General features: G+C 41.3%; 1 protein-coding gene across 1 annotated transcript in view; it reads right to left on the bottom strand.

Annotated features, from left to right (window-relative positions):
• The window catches only part of TOP1 (topoisomerase (DNA) I), a 38,651-nt gene extending 20,782 nt beyond the window's left edge, over positions 1 to 17,869 (bottom strand). The window contains exons 1-6 of the mRNA XM_009697274.1: positions 17,772 to 17,869; positions 6,408 to 6,534; positions 5,764 to 5,822; positions 2,895 to 2,990; positions 1,535 to 1,610; positions 416 to 513 (exon numbers count right to left, since the gene is read on the bottom strand). Coding sequence (XP_009695576.1) covers positions 416 to 513; positions 1,535 to 1,610; positions 2,895 to 2,990; positions 5,764 to 5,822 — 329 coding nt within the window. The 5' untranslated portion in view covers positions 6,408 to 6,534; positions 17,772 to 17,869. The remainder of the gene's footprint in view (positions 1 to 415; positions 514 to 1,534; positions 1,611 to 2,894; positions 2,991 to 5,763; positions 5,823 to 6,407; positions 6,535 to 17,771) is intronic.
• Between the last annotated feature and the right edge of the window lie 790 nt (positions 17,870 to 18,659).

Genomic DNA, 18,659 nt, shown 5'->3' with positions numbered 1-18,659 from the left:
TATTATTCCTGCTAATACTCCCAAGCCTGCAAGTTTTCATAATCCTCTGAAGAGTGTCAGAAAAAGAGCAGGTTCTGGGCACAAGAATACTGGTACCTGATCATTATGGGCAGCCTCTATATTCTACAGATGGGGGGGCAGGGGGGAAACACCACAACAAACAAACCAATCCCACAAAAAACTTATTTCTTGTTTTAGGTATACCAAAAAAAGTTATTTCACTTCTACTTCATAGGATGAACATGATGAATGAGATATTTACTTAGAGCTTACTGGAAAGTAAGCCAATTATTCAGAACAAATCCTCATGAATCAACGCAAGAGAAAGCCAGATGTGCTTATTCAGTCAGCATGGGAAGTAACAGGTCAAGCCCAGGTGCAGAGGGGTAAGCCTATGTCATTGATATGTAGTTACCATTTCCATTTTTGTTCCTCCTCTTTTTTCGGTTTCTTTCTCTTGTCCGCTTCAGGGACTTTCTTATCTTTGCTCTTAACTTTCTTTGCTTTGCTGTCCTGCAAAATGAGTAAGAATCTATTAGAACAAGCTACTGTATTTCCCCCCTCCCTGAAAAGATGTTTTAAAACTAAAAGACTGTCTCTTGGGGTGTATAAGTTTGACCACAAACAACTGAATTCCTGTAGCCTCACTACATAAATGTGCTCTTAGATCATCATATTAAGTCAAAGTCTGCTGATGGTCCCATTTATGTTTTAAGCCAAATTCTTTTACTTTACACTTGAGACATGCTAAGCGCACACACAGCCAGTTATTCCATCTCACCTGATAAGCGGCAAGTCTGGGCCATAGTGATGTGATTGCCTAGCTATAGAAACACCCTCCTTGCCCTGCACTAGTGTAGCTAGTCTGGCAAAGGCTACAGAGCACATTTACACCACTGTGAGGTGGCTCCTGGGAATGGACTGGTATATGCTCACTACAGAGACACTTTCACCGAAGGGAAGAATTAAGCGTGTTGCCAGGAGGTGCTTGCAACATATGCCTCACAAGGGTATCTTTGCAAGATGTGGAGCGTAGTTCATTAGTCTCAAATTATGGCTAACTTCTCTTTGCCAAGTCCCTCTCCAACGAAACTTCCATCCTAGGCTCTATCTAAAAGCTTTAAGTGTCTTTCTAGCAGCTAATCTCAGTTTAACCTCCTCTGCTTCTGAACTGTGCTACATCACCTGTGCAATTACCAGGTGGTGTTAGTAAGGCTCCTCTGCCCTCTGTGAGCTACTTAACAGAAGGACTGTGAATTCCCCAGAACAGGCTGGAAGTTCACGTTCTGGAGGCATCTTCTCCATCAACTGTTTTAAGAGTAGGAGAGAAAGTTTTCCTGACTTTTTATACATTATGGCTCAGGTATAAGTTAACCTGCACCATAGGTGGGGATCTACCACATGCAGCTTTGTCCCAGACTGGCCTCCTGCCTCCTTACCCTTGAATCAGATTTCCCCTGCTCTACACAATTCAACACCGAATTGTCAGCCTTGCTTTTCTTGATCATAGAATTAAACTCATCTTTCACATTACCTCTTCCTCCTCTTGTTTCCTTTTCTTTGCTTTCTTGATGTCTTCTGTTTTGATTTTCTTGGGTTTGTACTCAGCACTGTAAGAACAAAAAGACGAGCCGCCAAAAATAATCAATTTTCCAGTACAAAAAAAAAAATAAAGAGCAGTCGTACATATACGAAGTTTGTGCGCACAAGTTAACAATAGTTCTGGCATCTTTAATTTCTAAAGAATATAATTTTATGCCCCACTCTCTCAGAAGACTAATATCCCTATCCAGCAAAACAGCCTACAAAACCCTAAAACCTATAAGCTGCTACTGTGAATACCTCTCCACAAGTTTCAGACTGCTGAAGCGAAAAATCTTCCTTGATGGAAGAATTGATTCAAAAGCATTAGTATCCACCCAGTGATTACATGGGATGGAATAAATGGGCAAAAGCTTAGTGGCATGTTCTACCCTCCACTCTTTTTCCAGTCATCAGTCTGGGATCTGCCCACAAGTCTCACTTTTTGCATCAACCACTAGTTCAAACAATAGCAAAATTGACTACTGGCAAATTCTTAATCTTTCCATTGCAGACATGAGATGGGAGGTCACAAAAACTTAACAGAAGGCAGCAAATGATTACACAAAAGAAAAGATGTCACACCCATCTCTCTTGGAAACTGAGAAATACCACACAGGGACAGAATGTCACTATGGTTAAACCCTTCCAACCCTTTAACTCCAGACTGCTAATAAGGTCACGCTATCTAAAGAACTGGATGCACATAGGTGGTGACAGATCACAGTGTGACATAACTGGGCTTTTATTTTACTGGGTAGGTTACTGTATCAGGCAAATATCATGTGTATTTTCCTCTTGATTTAGAGACAAAAACCTTCAGCATAACCCATGACATATTTAGACTCTAGGCAAATCACGTCAAGCAGTGCAGGCAAACCTCCCCCCCACCCCTAAACAGGCTGACAATGCATTTTCTTCTGCTTGTGCAGGCATTTCCTCACCCAACAGAAACCACTGCAGCCACTTAGCTAGCATCAGTACCTCACTTGCTCAGATTTATGTTTTACAATCTTCATCAGTGTCTCTACCTACCTTCTGGTTTTTTTTCTTTTTTATTTACTAGCTCTGCAACACTGCACAGCACCATCTGCACAAGCAGGTAATGGTATTTTGCCTTGGACACCACAAATACTATCCTTGCCCTGCTCAGAGAACCTGTAACAGCATTAAGGAGTCTAGTCGCAGTCCTCCAGTCACCCATCTGAACAAGTTTGTGCTGGTGACTCAAAATCCCACCTGCTCCCTCAATGTTATCTTTTTAAAACTAAAGGTAAACAAACATCAAAGTCACCAGCACCCATGCCACTTACTCATCATCTTCTCGAGGTCTCTTCAGGGGTTTGGAGTCCTCTTTAGGAGATGCATAAAACCCATCATCATCTGGTTCATCTTTAATACGTGGCGGACTACAAAAAGAAGCAACGAAAGGAGGTTCTAACTTCAAAAAGGAAGTTTCTTGGAAACCAGCAACAACTCAGTTTTAAAAAATGATCATCTGCAAAATGGGCATGTCTTCCAGTCCTGGAATGTGTCATCATGCTCGGACCCCAAAGACCTGAGGTGTATCATTCTCTGAATATCCACAGACAGCATAAGGAGAGAGTCATTCAGTGTCTAAGTATTTGCCATTTCTCAAGCAACATCAAGATCAATTTCAACTGCTCAGATTTCACTGTGTTTCTTTGAGGTTTTGAGTAAAAACAACTGTAGCTTCCAGCACTTTCAAATATACTTAAAACAAAACTGAAATGCATGCACAAGTGCAGTCAAATAGAGGACACTATTTAGTTTCAATTCAATATCCTTATTGAGCCTGATAAGAGAGGAAAAGATTATCAACTAAACAAAGATTTGAAAGCTATTCCCCTGAATCTTTGGCTAACTAAATGTTGAGGCATGTGAAAATCAGAAAAGGAAACAAAGATTTGGCAACGTTAAACTGATCAGTCCCTTTTCACTGTCCAAACTGCGGGAAGCAAACAATCCTGTCCCTTTCAACAGACCGCAAATATTAAGTTAGGCTTAACGTTTTAAGCCATAACGTCCCAAGACGTCAGTAATAAGAAGAAAAAAAAAAAGAGAGTATGAGTGCAAGAGAGACTATCCCTTTAAACAAACTCATTATTTCTAGATTTCACAGAAGCATTTCACTTATCTTCATAAAGAAAAAAGATGTCTGAAAGAGCCTGAAATTACATTTTGAAGCACTTAGCGCTGCTCCGTTCAGGTAGAAAAAGTAACAGTGCCATCTTGGGCTTTCCTATTCATATTCAATCAGCAATTTCTGTATCAAATTGACTCAGTTTCCAAGTCAACATGCTGATTTTGCAATTGGATGGAGTGGGAGATAAAAAAGCAGCATTCTGCTTTGTAGATCACAGTCAGCAAGAGACATTCTGGAGTCTTATTTTAGCTGGTAACGCATCCATGAAGCAGAACAAGGCAGTTTGCTCTTTCACAGCTGTAAAGCCACTGCAGTGCTGGCAGATGCAACTCAGGGGAAACAGATACATGCTGCTATAAGAAGCCATTTCTGTGGCATTGCCTGTGATTAACTAAGACACAAGTCTGCAGCACGTAGACAGTTGCAAAACATCTATGGAAAAAAAGAGGTATCTGTCCCATTTAATTTATTCTTCCTTCCAGGCAGAAATCTAGAACTACTGTTTATTAAGTTGTTAGGAATTTTATCTTGTCCATTTTAACACTGAAATATTTTGCCACATTTTGTAATAGTGGGAAATAAAGTGTGATTATATTAAAAGAAAGGAGCTGCACAACCAAGCTGAACCTTGAGTTGCATTGTTTCCAAGCCTGTAACATTGCTCATCGTACCAAGTCTTAAGGAAGAAAATCAAAACCATCTGAGTGAGGCCATTTTTCTCTGGTGAACTTGTAAAGGAACATTTCCACAGGAAAAAAAAAATAATTACTTTACTCTTAGCCAGCTTTTGGCCCTAAAGGAGGCACAATTGTCATGGCTCCTCCAGGCTTTCCTCAAACACACAAACAAATGCTCTTGGACCCAAAGAGGAGCCAGTTACCTTGAGAACACCCAACGCTCCCAGTGAGATTTGCACATGCATGCAATTCTGCTGAACAGTAGAGGCTAGGAAGAGTTATTATTAACTGTCTCCTACCCCATGAAACACCTAAATGTCACCGCTTTCTATTTCCAGAGTATCCCCAAAAGCGCCTGGAGAGGGCGCCTCTTCCCTGTGCCAAGCAGAACTCCTTCGTTTGCATTTTTGAGTAAGAAAATGAAACAGCTGGAAGAACTCATGTCAAGAGGGCACATTCAAACTATGCAAAGAATAACTAACAGGCATGGACTAGACAAGTGTCTTCTCCCAACCTCTCTGCGTCCACAGAACATGATGAGACCGAAAGGATTCTTAAATTATTTTTTTTAAAGTGGATTCATAAAACTGGACACACAACTGAAAGCTTTTCTTGGCTAACAGATATGAATACATGCATCCACCATACCATAGACCTCCAACAGGTCAGTGGACTGGATTTACCACCTTAAAAATAATCAATGGCTGGATTTAAACCGATCTCAGTCGGTCAGCTATTAAGTACTCTTCTATTAATTGCTCACTTTAGGCTTTTAATAAGACTACCTAGTGATAACTGATACAATACCTAAGACCAGAATGCTCTATTATTAGCAGAAATTTAGTAGAGTAGGACATCTAGGGATTTTCCGAAGGCAATTCTGATTTTACACAAGCACTGTCCTTACTCCTCTGCAAAGGCTTTAGGCTGCAGGCACTTACAGGAGAGACACTGAGAGGCAATCTGGACTGTCTTTTACAAGGCCCTGTCTCCAGAAGACTGCCTGCAGGGTTCAGGTACCAAGTTTACAACAGACATTCTTTCAACTCCAGCTACCAATGTTTCCATAGTTCAATCTGTCCTTGACAGAATTCAACTATTTAAGACTTGGAGAAACCCAGCATGTCCAGGCAGATACCAGGTATTCAACAGCTCCCATCTCCAGTTACTAGGTAAGTAGATCAATTACCAATTCCCATAATTGAGAAGAATATATCGTCTGAAGGGGTCAAAAGCATTCCAATTTTTTCCCAAGATCAAGTGAGATGAGTTAAACACTGAGCACCTAAGGAAAAGTCAAGCTGCTACTTTTTTCAGATCATAGACTGGATTTCTTACCTGGAGAAACCATTTTCCTTTTCCTTCTTTATTTTTATTTCACCAGAAGATGATTTCATCTGAAAACATAAAAAGCAGAAGCTGATTAGCACTGCCCAGAGCACCTTATGTTTTTCCAACATGCAACACAGGTAGCTTATTTAACTTGCAGAAGGAACCAAAGGGCACTGTGCCTCTATCTTCACTCCCTGTAGCCCTTAGTGACCTTCATGACACACCAAAAAAGCAAGATTTTCTGTAAGTCTTAGTCAATTCAGGATTTTTTGGCCCTTCAATTTCTTCAATAGATTGGAGTTAAGTGTATAATTTGTCCTTGCATGGAACAAACATGATCCAACAGATTTTCCTCCCTTGTCTCTGAATTTAAGCTTGGCAAAGTGAAAAGTAACAGGGGAAAAAAAAAGGCAGAGATAGTGGACACAGCTCCACTATGGAACTGTTTCCATTCACAATATCTGCAGGTAAAGCCCTTGCAAGTTCATATCTAGCACTCCACAAACCAAGTCTGTGGGTGAGCATTGGGATAATTTTCTCCAGGTTGATAAAAACTTGGAAGTATAAGCTACATTTAACACACCGAGTTTGTACCATTCAGTCGTATAACTCAGAACAATTCTCTTGTCTCTCCCGCAGGAGACACCTACCTTCTCTTCCTTTCTCTTCTCCTTGTCTTTATCTTTGTGTTTGTCTTTGTGTTTCTCTGAGCTGCCATCTTTGTGTTTGGTTTTCTCCTTGTCTTTGTGTTTCTTTTCCGAGGAATCTTTGTGCTCACTGCAAGACAAAAGAGTATGTTTGCAGAGGGGAACACAAGGAGATTTGACTAATACAGACAACTTCCAGCAGTGAAGAGTCACAGGTTTTGACGATCACAAACCCGACAAAATAAGGGATCACCTTAACAGGAAGATCCACTACCGTCTCCTGTCACATGTCATCTATTCTCCCAGGAACGGGAAGGGAACACACCACAAAACGACAGCCACCAAGCGCTCCACTTCAGGAAAACCCCCATCAGCCTGGATTGCTGAGGAAATCCACGGCTGCTACACTTAAAGGTCAACACTTTAGGTTGAATTCCCACTGTTTCTGCTTTTCCTCTTTTTCCTAGTCCACGTAAAAGGTCACTGGAATAGAGCCGCCAGTCCCGTCAATGCCCATGTCAGCTTTTGCTCAGACAACAGTTTGTCACTGTAGCAGCTCTCATCCCTGGAACTTCAAGAGAAAACCGCTGATCTCTATTATTCCCAAACAGATGGGAGAACCAGAGCAAACAGGATACGCGATGTCCTTGTGTTTATGCAAAGTCAAACAGAAAAGGCAGGAATAATGCTGCAGCCCTCAGTCGGAGCTGTTTCATCAACCGTGTCTCACCATCGCAGTCAGCCCAGCTCTGCTGAGACGACCCTGCCACGCAGATGGGAACTCACCAAAGGTGTTTCCCAAGTGAGAATCTGGTCTACTCCTAAAACTCAAGAGTCTGGTCCTATGGATAATAGTATTGAGAGTTTAAATACCCAAAATTCTTTAGTCAGAACAGAGGAAAAAAATGCTGCCAAAGAAAAGAAAATCAACTTTTTTTTTATTCCATTTCTACCCCCTTCTGATTTATGAGACATTTGGGCAAATCTGGATCACATTTTCAAGTTTTTCTTATCAACCAGAAAGACACATGGCTGTTTTCAAATGAAAATGAGCTTTTTCATTGAATGATTTTACCCTTGGAGCCATAAAGTGAGGAAACACTCTCAGGAGACTTACGATAGAAACTGCAACAACTGGTCACAAAGATTGGCAGCCCTGTTGTGGAAGCCAAGCAGTAAGCCTGTCAATTCAAGCAGCCTTCAATACACATTTATAAGGTTGTGTGGACTCCTTGAGGTCAAACTGGGCTTAAGCAAGCCAAAGGGATGGTTGGAAATTGGGCTTTCTTCTACTGGGCATGGTTAGGCACCAAGCAAGCTGCCTTCCTCACGCTCCTCCTTCCTCACTCTTGCTGCTCTCTTGGACACACTCTGCTTCTCCTTAGGACTACGCAATGCAATGCAAAGCTCTACTAGAAATAGGTAGCTTCCTTATTTCAGTTATTTCAACACTCAAGTGCAAGTCCAAACCGATCTGGGGGAACATAGCCCTGAAAAACAGCAACCCTGGAACATCAGGTAACAGCGTGATTTTTAAAAACGATACACACTTCAAGTCTTCTTTCTATCATAAAAAACGGAGTGCAAAAGAGTTGGATGTTTGATGGCTACAAAAAGCAATCAGTACATTAACCAGCTCCCATAAAGTTTGCATGTGATTAAGAGGAAGGCAACCACAGTCACAAATATGCCAACCCACACCCAGCTCCAGAAGTGCAGAGTAAAGTCCAACGTGGAGAGTTTCAGAGCCTCACGTAACACTAGCACGAATGGACCTGAACCTGCAAAAGGTCTAAATTATTCAAGCTCAAAGTAGCACACACTCCAACAAATACGCAGTGGCCTTCCAAGCCCAAGCAGCTAAAGCATGAAAATCTATCTCTGAAGGAAATCGCTATATTCACATACTGTGTCTCATTAAAAGACATCACCAGGAAGAGAAACTAGTTTCATTTTAACTCTCTAGCAATCTCTTTGTACTACATAGAAAACTGTAAAGGAGTATCTAAACATTAAAAGGCAACTGGCACTCTAAAAATTCTTGTAGATAGACACACAGCACCACATGTTGCCTGCGAGTGAAGATTCAACAACTGCAGACTATTCTTACCCAGCAGATCGTGTTATGTACACTGTGTGATCAGGATATGCAAGTACATACACAGAACATCTTGACATTGGATCTCGGAAATCCACGAGATGCCTGCTGGTCTTGCTCAGATTTGACATCCCAGTTTCTGTACCATGTTTATTCATCAGGATCTTAGACTCAAGACACCTATTTCATTTTCCTTTGCCCCAACTAGATTCATTGACTGTCTGAAAGCACAAACCCCACACATGTTATTAATCATTTTTAATCTCAGGAAGGTCTGGAAATTCTGAATTGATATCTTGTACTGTTATCTGTATGCTAGGTACCTCATTTGCCAAAGATTTAAGTTCTACAATTACAAAGGTATACTATCATACAGGAAAAAAACGTAACGAACAAACGTGCAAGGCTTAGACCCATTTTGCCCTCTGCTTGTTTCTATTTTCTGACTCACTCTTGTTCTGATTTGGTATTTAAATCCTACCTGAAATAGTACGTTTTACTCAGACAACAATTTGCATCTTCAAAGCATGGTACACACTGTAATCAATGGAGTTAGTTCTCTAAGGTAAAGTTCATGGAAGTGTCTGTTGCCTGGGAGTTTGCAATAGGAAAAAAAAAAAAAGCTTTAAGTTTTCAAAAGCACCATACTCATTCTTGCTAGCAGTCAAAAGCACTAGTTTTCAGCATGTGACTGGTACGAGCCCTGGGATGTACACAAAACGTGACTAAAAGCAAATTAATAGGTGACAATCTACATCTGCAAAGCTAATACTGAAAAAGGTAGAAAAACCCATTGGCCTAGGGAAGCAGTGACAATTATTTTGTGTGTTGAATACTTACAGAATATGCCTGGAATTAAAGAAGTGCTAAAAACATAGGTTTGCTTAAGTAGAAGCTCAAATTATATCCCTCTCAAAAAAGAGTAAGTGGCCACCACCTAAAAGCTGCTGTGCAATCTAATCTAAAGCTAAGATTTTTCAGCACCAGAGTCAGAATCAAGAAGTCTGGATTCCTGACTCAGTCTTAGTTGTTGGGGTTTTTTTATTTTTAATCACAAGACTATCCTTCCCCTTTGCTCTGCAGCAAGCAGTAAGATTTCTCACCAAAGCAATGTGGGCTCAGATAACGCGAGGAAACTCTGTCTCCAGTTTCACTCTGCAGCTTCATTTTCAAAACAACAGTATTGGTGGCTAGGCCCTGAGGTCCTGCTTGCTGCTGCTCCTGATAAGTGACTGGAAAAAATTCCCCAGACAAAAACGTGATTTCATGTGCTACTCGCTCCAATGTAAAAAAAAGAGCATAAATTTCTTTCCCTCATTTGTAAGTAGACTGCTTGCCAGCCCTACGTGTTTCTAAACACTGGACCACAGCTCTGATTTCAAAAACTCCGTTCAAAATTTTCTGACATGTGCAACGATGAAAGCATGTGCCCCTCTTCCGTAAGAGGGTCTGAAATCTCCATCTCCCACAAAAGCTCATTTGGAAACATGCTGATAACAAAGGCCTCAAGCAACAATCCTGAGAAGGGTAACCTTTTTTTCTCCAAAAGCAAGGCAAGTTGCTCCGATATTAACTTCCATCAGCAAGCTGAGCTGCTTTGGTCTTTCATTTGGCTAAGATACTTACGTGAGCCTCTGGGGGAACACAATTTAAGCACCACACTAATCTCAAAAGAAAAGAAAAGGCAACAGGATGCCATCCTTACCCTGAAGAAGGAGTTTTAGCCTTCTATCAGAAAGCTATTTCCAGACAACTCCAAAGCTATTATTATGAAGGACTAGGAACAATTTAAAGATCAGAAGACTGTCTCCCTGGCCAATTCAGAAGTTTAAAAAAATGACTTTTCTTTAAAGGAACCAAACACAACCAAACAAAAAGATCTCAAGACTGCATGCAACCAGATAATTTTATCCTGAATTCATTTCTCAGAGCACTGTGGCTCCTTCATTACCTTTCCTGCACACACCCCTCTGCCAACAAGCTAGCTTGAAGTCACTGAAGTAGGGCAGCAAAACCCCCTGAAGACAGAGCGAAACTTCAATGCAAGTTAGCCTGAAAAGAGGACAACTGGATCATAAAACAGTTGCTCGCAATCTGTTTTAGAAATAGCCAGCCTTGCTGGCAAAATAAGATCTTCCTTTTCACCCAGACCATTATTGTTGAACCACTGCAACAGTACTCGGAGTTTTACACCTCTCAAGGTGCTTAGTGCTGACAACCTGCTCTGTTAAAGGTAGTAAGATACAGTAGGACACCATATTAATACAGGCAGAACCAGGGATTACATCATCTAGAGACGTATCATGGTAGTGGTTTAGTTCAGACAAAGGCCAGATGAATAGAAATGCATCTCCGAAAGCACCACAACCTTTTTGCTAGCTTGCTTACAGTCTTCCATTTAGAGCTTTAGTGTGAACAAGGTCATCCGAAGGCCTTGGAGAGCTCAGGTTCAAGTGCACGAAGCAGTAAATGCAACAGCAGCAGCCATTTCCCTTGAAAGCACGGCTGTGTTTCCCAGTGAGGATGCCTGCAGGAGGACAGGAGGGAGGAGAGGGAGAAGGGAGAACAGGCACCTGGCAGCAGCTGCTCAGGCTAGGATCACATGGGAAAGTCACAAGTGGAAAGTGTTTCCAAAGAATGGCAGATGTGCAGATCACAGCTTCCTTCTTCAAACTACAACAGCTTTGCAGTAATTTAACACCACATTCTTCAGGTGCCATTTATGTACGTTAATAATCCCTTCCCAGGCCCTTTTCATTCCAGCTTCAAAATCACAAGCTGGGAAGGATGCTTTATCTAAAGTGTCTCTTATTTCCCCTCTCTCATAGTCTCAGCTGTAATTAGCTCGTGACTGGGAATCTGCTACTAGCAAGCACCGGAGCCTCCTGCAAGCAGAGCTTTGCTTGCCTACTCCAGAGCTGCTACAATGCAACTGAAGCGTAAAATAACAGGGAGCTGTGATTTTAGTGAAATCTAAAAGACACAACAGGGAGAGCGCATAGGTGACGCAGCCCACGTCTCGTTTGACGTAATACAACATTAATGGAAAACTATCAGACTAACGCATACCAAGGAACGGCTGACTGTGCAGGGAGCATTTCAGAAACAGAAAGCACATCAGTGAAGGACAAGTTTTCAGCTGGCTTGCAGTATTTTATGCTCACTGTTAGAGGGTTATCATATGGTATTACAGGGAATGAACACGTGAGCCCCAATGGTTCTGCTGGGATTTCAACAATACAATACAAAACCCCTGAAACCGCTTTTCCCAGAGTTGAAAGGAGTCTTTTCACCAGTTTTCACAGATAATAGATCAAGCCTTCAGCAAGAGGAACAAGATAAAAAGCTGGACTAATCAACAGCTGATAAAAGTATCAAAAAGTAGAACAATATTCGCACATTGAGACAAGGATCAGGCTTACCATGCACTTCCTATGGCTGTGCAAGAATCAGGTATACCACTAAACAAAAAATAAAAATTTTTTACTACTAGAAGGCAGTGTCACATTAGAAAGCTGATCAAGGTGAACTGTGCACTCAAACGGGGAATAAAACCAAAACCACCCACGCTAGGGAACAGAAGGTGCTGAAATCTTTTTTTTTTTTAAATTGCTTTTTCCCCTATGTCAGATATCCCTGCCTCCTCCTGCCTGCAACACGCAGAATTCTTAGCAGTTCGGGGTCACATAATAAATCAGAGGAGGTGTGCAAGAAGTCTGAACTGAAATTTATCTTCATTCATGACTAACAAATGCCTGGAATCTGTGTTTTTCCTAGCAAAACCATAAAACTTAGAAGATGCCAGTGAAGATCAGGTCTATAAATCCCTTATGTGTTCTATGCTTCTGTTCATCTCAAGCTGTGATCACAAGAGATTTAGTAAACGGAGGAAATATGCAATCTGACAGAAGATTTTTCTTCCTGCGGCTCAGATGCTTGTCACATTGACAACACGGAGCAGTGCTGCAAGAGCAGCCTCTTTACTCCCATTCCCTGTCACAGCCATTTCTGCACTCTTCAGACTACTGGCAGCCCACACTCCATGCACAAAGCCCAAGACACCTGGCAGAAAGACACTCATTACTGCGAACACTTCCAAACCAACCTCTAACAAGTCTTGCTCCTTTGAAGGACCCATTATTTCATTGTCTTATATGGTCTACTCGTTTGAAACGCTCATCTCCCACAGATCAGAAACCTATTGCCACATCAGATTTGTTTCATTTTGTGTTTGGTTTTTTTTTTTTAACTACTGACATTTATATTTAATGGGTGTGTATTAGATTTTCTTTTGGGGATTGGGAAGTAGAGGGCTGAGAAAAGGAGCAAAAGAAAACACTTTGCTTGACAGATTACTTGATAGCGATGTGGATTTATTCTTTGATATGGATTTTTCTTAAGTGGGCTTTGCATTTTCTTTCCTTGAGGGGTGACGAAGAAGATGTGAGGCATACAAATGTTCTCTCCCAGTTTACTACAGCTGTAAATGAGTGGTTAACATACAGAAGTGTCATCTTGTGAGTGGGAGATGAGGAAAGCAAGAAGCAAAATTGAGAAGTTCTACATACCACTCCACACACTTCTGCCATATGAAATCAAAATTATCTATTTTAGGTATTTCTGAGACTTATCTTGGCAGTTTAGATCCTTCAAAGTCTGGATACAGGAAACATACATTCTCCTGCACTGGAGTTGTTCTGCCTTCTTGATGCAGGTTTTATTTTAAAAGCCTTTTTTTAAGTACAGGGCAGGAAATTAAATTGTCAAACTATTACAGACAGACATAAAAATGATCTGCTTCAAACACAACCAGACAATGCTCCTAATTGTGTATAATGTCCAATGCAGTACTGTGTTGCTCAGAATGCAATCAGGGGGACTCTCCATACACTCTGTATAAAATGCCACGGAGGTACAAACCCAAGTTTCACCAACAACAATGGCTTGGATTTCTGCTAAAGCACCATTCAACCTCTTTGAGAATTATCGAAGATACAGCACATCTTTTGCAATAACACAGCAGCTTTCCTGAAATGCAGAATGGACTTTCCGAAGATTTACATGCAATTAATCTAAGATAAACTTTTCTAAAGGATTCATTTTCAATTTTAGCAACAGGTGATAGGTTTTTACCAAGTGCTTTAAAAATTCCCCACACAGGTAAAAAACATTGGAAAATCCCACAGTCTTGTTATCTTGGAAATTCTTTGTTTAATTTCTAATAGAGTAGTGGCTATTTTTCACTTGTTATTCATTGTACTGAAGTTTCTCCTTTGACAAACAGGCAGGTTTTGTTTCTTTAAAATTCTTTGGTGAAGAAATATCCCCTATCAAAATGGCTATCACAATCCTGAGCAGGGCAGAGGCTCTCAGAGGTCTGCTGTGGTCCCCTGCTGATGTTTTTGCTGCAGATGGGAGGTGCTGGATGGTCACAGCGGAGGGACAGTAACACGGTGGCACTGCTGCAAGGCTGGGTTTGGAAAGGGCGCTTTGCCACCTTTGTTTATAAAAACGAGACCTTCAATCCAGTAGAGCCTTTACAAGTTGTAAAGAGAAAGGGAGTGACCATGAAAACCTCTCATAAACAGTAAAGCTCTATGTGGTATCTGGCTACAAAGGGCTTAGAAAAGCTGTAGAACTTAAAGTGGAGTTTTCTTTTACAAAAAGACACACATTGCAAACTTGCTGATGACCAGTTGCTGTCAGTAGCATGCTACCTAGCAGATATTATCCAAAAAATAAACACACTTAAGGTGCCCCTTCAAGGTGAAGGTGCCATTTGAACAACCGGTGAGAAAGTAACTGCTTTTTGAAAAAACTCATGCTACTGAGAGAGGATCATGAAAACAGATCGCGATTTTGTTGCCAAAACTGATGCAAGTGGGTCACTGAGAAAAACTCTCCTAGCTGCATACTTGAAAAGCTTGGAAACAGAATTTTCTAACCTGTTTGAAAATCCTCCAAGCCAAGAGTTTCTATGGCTTTTGAACCCATTTGCTAAAAATCTAAAACTGCAACACCTTTCAGTTAGCCTGCACGAACAAGCGACTGACACCAGGGAAGATGGACATTTACCAACTCAGTGTCAAGAAAACACTTTGCTGAAGCAGCAAATGGGTTGAAAAAAATAGTATCTGTGTTTAGTAAGTGCACAGTCAACTATGCACTTTTTCCACTTGCATATACACATCTGCATGAGGAATCTTCTTCAGCAGTGACGGCCATGGCAACCAAGTATCAAAATTATGGGACCTAGAACCAGCCCTTCAGATGGCTTTATCACAAAGGCCTAAGCCAAGATTTTCAAAACTAATGAATTGCAGGCAATCGCAGAGCCCTCACTCTTCTTCTCCCAAGAGTGATTTTGCTTTGGGTCTTCTTGTATCACAACTAAGCACCCTTTTGGAAGAGGACAATTCTCCAGTATTTCCCCATAAAGCAATTTCCTTCCCTCCCACTGCTGGTACAATTAAAAGCTATTAAAAACAGAAAAGCCATCAAATGCCCCCTCCCCAGTGCAACCCATCTGCTCAGCACCACAATAGTGATGGACACCAGACAGCCACACAGGCAATCCCAAAATTCAGACTTCTCTGTTCATCTTGGCTCTGTCCAGGAAAGTATTTTGGTACGGAGACTGTAGTAACAAAGCCCGAACTGAGACTCAGCTTGCTTCAGTCCTTCCCTGTCCTGTCCCATAACTGACCAGTCTGGCCTCTGCCATCCTTGGATTCACACCTTCCATGTGAACACTTGGCAGTCGCCTGGCCACAAGCACATGCTCCATCAAGGTCCCTCCAGCAGCTCCTCTCTAAGCAATTCTCTGCCCACCACAGATCTTCCTCTACCTCCACCCCCATGTTGCGAGCTGCCGAGCTATCTCCTTCACAAGACAACGGTCACCTAAAATCTAATGCTCACAGACACAACTTACATTTATTGAATTATGTGGATGACAGCTGAACCAAAGGATTTAGGGAAGAAACGCTTAAATTTCAATTATGAGGTCAGTTATTTCTAAAAAGTTTGTGTTATAAGTCAGCGAGCTTTACAGAGCAAGCAGCCACGTACCCCATGCATGACTGCATGTGGACGGGGCAGTGAAGATTTTAGAGCACTCCTGGAGCAGCGATCCAACCAGAGCACTGCACATGTGCCCGCGTACATTATCTTCCCCGAGTATCACCTTCAATACCAGACCTCATGATTCAGCACTATAATACAGTCATTTTTAAGGTGGCAGTTTTGAAAGGCAGAAAACACACTATAGAAAACTTTTGCAAGCTGTGCACTCAGCCTGGGGAAGTGAAGTCCCTGAGTGGGGCCTGAGGAGCAAAGCAGTATTATGTCATCTCTCCCCAAAACACACCTTGAACAAAACCCCTGCACATGCATGCACTCAGTCATGCCATCCACACAGGTGTACCCTATTATGGGACTCAAAGACCCAGTATATTGTGCTCGCAGGACAAACAAATATTTACTTCAGATAAATGAAAGTGACTGGAAGCTTTTAGGCACAGTGTCTAGAAAATGTGATGCCTTTCTCACAGGGATTTCAAGGCAACACTGTAGGGAGGAAGGAATTACTTCAAGATAAACCATGATTACATATCTCATGAGCTACACCTCACAAAACATATTAGCCATTCTTATCTCCTTTCCACTGTTTTGGTATTTATTGTTTACACAAACAGTAGCATGCAGCTTCAAGTTATAAGCCACAATTAGTTCTTGCAGTTGAAAATATGCTGAGCATTTCCAACTCCTACACAAATAAGGTCAAATCATTAATGAATTCTGGAAATTAGCATTAAGATAGTGCTCACATTACTCCTTACAACAGGGTGTACTTTGGTAAGATTGCAGGAGAACGGATTTTCAAGTGAAGCAATGAACATTTGGAAATGTGAGACAGTCGATTTTGGGGTGCAAGCTTGAAGATCAGAAAAATGAAATTCAGAAATCAAGGCAATATAGATATGTCCGCAAAGAACCTTTGCTGTGGAAGCCAGTAAATGCTGCAAGTTATTTGGCCTAGATTCCGCTCCCCCCCCCAAGTCAACTATTTACTTCCAATAAAAAGAAACAACATATTATGGAACAGTAAGGTTGTGTAACTTCTCAAAAGGTCACAGAAAACTCAAATAAAGCACAACCCCAATAAAACCCACTGCTCAGCACCGACTCTCTTCTCCTTTCCACGTTTCTTTTTAATAGAAAGCAGTGTTAACACAAGCTTTTTTTATCCATTTTTAGATTATCACAGTTGCACAGCAATTAGTTAATTGGCCATAGCATGAACATTATCTGCCATTCACCAAGTGTCACAACAGAAACTTAACTCTCCAGGGACCATTTTGTGCAAGTTTCATTGTCAATGTAGGCTCCGTGCTATTTGCATGTCAGGAGTTACAACTAGGAAAGCTTTTCTGAGTAACATCCTGTGTGTGATTTACTTGCCCTGTGCTCCATCACACCAAATCACCACAGACAGACCTGCATATCCTGGTTCTTGCACTTAACAGCCTGGGCTAGGGTATCAGCTGGACCACAGAATTCACCACCACCTCAAGAGCTACAGGTCATCACAGAGTAAATAAATGTTTATGTTCAGTGCGGATGATGTGGCAGATGACTGGCATGAAACACCTTCTCTATATAGTGGCAGTGTAGTGTGTATCAATCACATCAGACAAAACAGCATGCAATCCTTTCAAATTCAACATCTAAACCAGCAGAAGTTCGTAACACTGCCTCACAGTGTTGAAAATTCTGCCATTGTGGTAGCAGGCCAAGGACATCACCATCACTCTGGGGGATCATCTTTCCAGACACTTCTAATTATTAGGAGGCTTAGTAGTCACATCAGGTTCACCTATGCTAAAACAGTGGGGTTTATACCAACACTCCAGAGTGCTCCACATTTCTGACAAACAATTGGAACTACACACAAAAAAAGATTACGAACAAAACTGATCAATCTTCATGAAGGTGGGCTTAAACTAGTTTTCAATGGCTTTAATAACACTAAGATACAACAATCTTTTATACATTAGTATTTGGCTCACATTTGCAAGACACACTACCGCAGCTACCGATATGGAAATGCAGGCAATGACAAAAGTTAATCTTGAAGCACCTACACTCATATAAACCACGCTAAAACCGCAGCAATTCCATCCTTGCATATTATCAGAGTAATTCTTGTAAGACTGCATGTGCAATGGTGTTTTAGCCTATGAGGACTTCATTGACTTTTTCCTCACCTATTACTGTGCTTGGACTTTTCCCGGTCTTTTTCTTTGTCCTTCTTGTGTTCTTTGTGCCGGTGTTCTCGGTCTTTGTGTTTATCTTTGTGTTTGTGAGAATCTGCAAGCAGAGAGGCAAAAAAAAAATTAAGAAATGAAGTTGGGAGAAAACTCCACACCTCCCCTCATGAATCTCTGTATTTCTCCCCACCCCATACTAGTATTTTCTGTGACTCAAATTGTGTAACAAAAATCTTAAGTTTCAGAGGTCCTAAATAGATTCATTGTTCCTGCAGCACAAGTTAGTTCCTCTTGGCAACAGCTGCATTTATATGGTCCTTAGTTCACTGGCCTTTAAATACTTTACCGACCCTGAAGAAATGCAACTCTTCTTATTAAAATAGGTAAGTATGGCTATAGCAAGTTCAATCTTATTTGGCAGATGGGAAACCTAGCTTCCTATGCCTGTAAGTATTTTGTGTCAAATACATTACAAGGACACAGGAACAGAGCATAAAGCTGAAATGTTAGGCCCGCTGAATCCTACAATTTAGACTGCTACTTCCACAAGTATCTGGTCTAGATGAAGCAGCCCTCCCCCAAAATAAAATAATCTTATTCTTATCCCTACCTGTGGATGACATGACAGGCACACAGCAAGGGAAAAGGGGAGTAATGAGGGAAGACGAAAAGAAAAGGTGAAAAGAAAAGAGGACTAGCAGGTCTCTCCTCATGCTTCTCTTCTGCAGGAGACACTTACCTCCCTCTGATAATAGCCCCACCAAGAAAATCCAACATGACAGCTGTAATGAGTATGTGCTGGTGGTAACCCACCTACACAGGTTAGGACTGGTCCAAATTAAGTGACAGGTCAGAAATGGGAGATGGCACTCAGGTAAATTTACA

Source organism: Cariama cristata, unplaced genomic scaffold (assembly GCF_000690535.1).
Source record: "Cariama cristata isolate BGI_N322 unplaced genomic scaffold, ASM69053v1 scaffold4663, whole genome shotgun sequence".
NCBI lineage: Eukaryota > Metazoa > Chordata > Aves > Cariamiformes > Cariamidae > Cariama > Cariama cristata.
The sequence above is the reverse complement of the archived record's forward strand: the minus strand, read 5'-3'. Positions and strand labels throughout refer to the sequence as shown.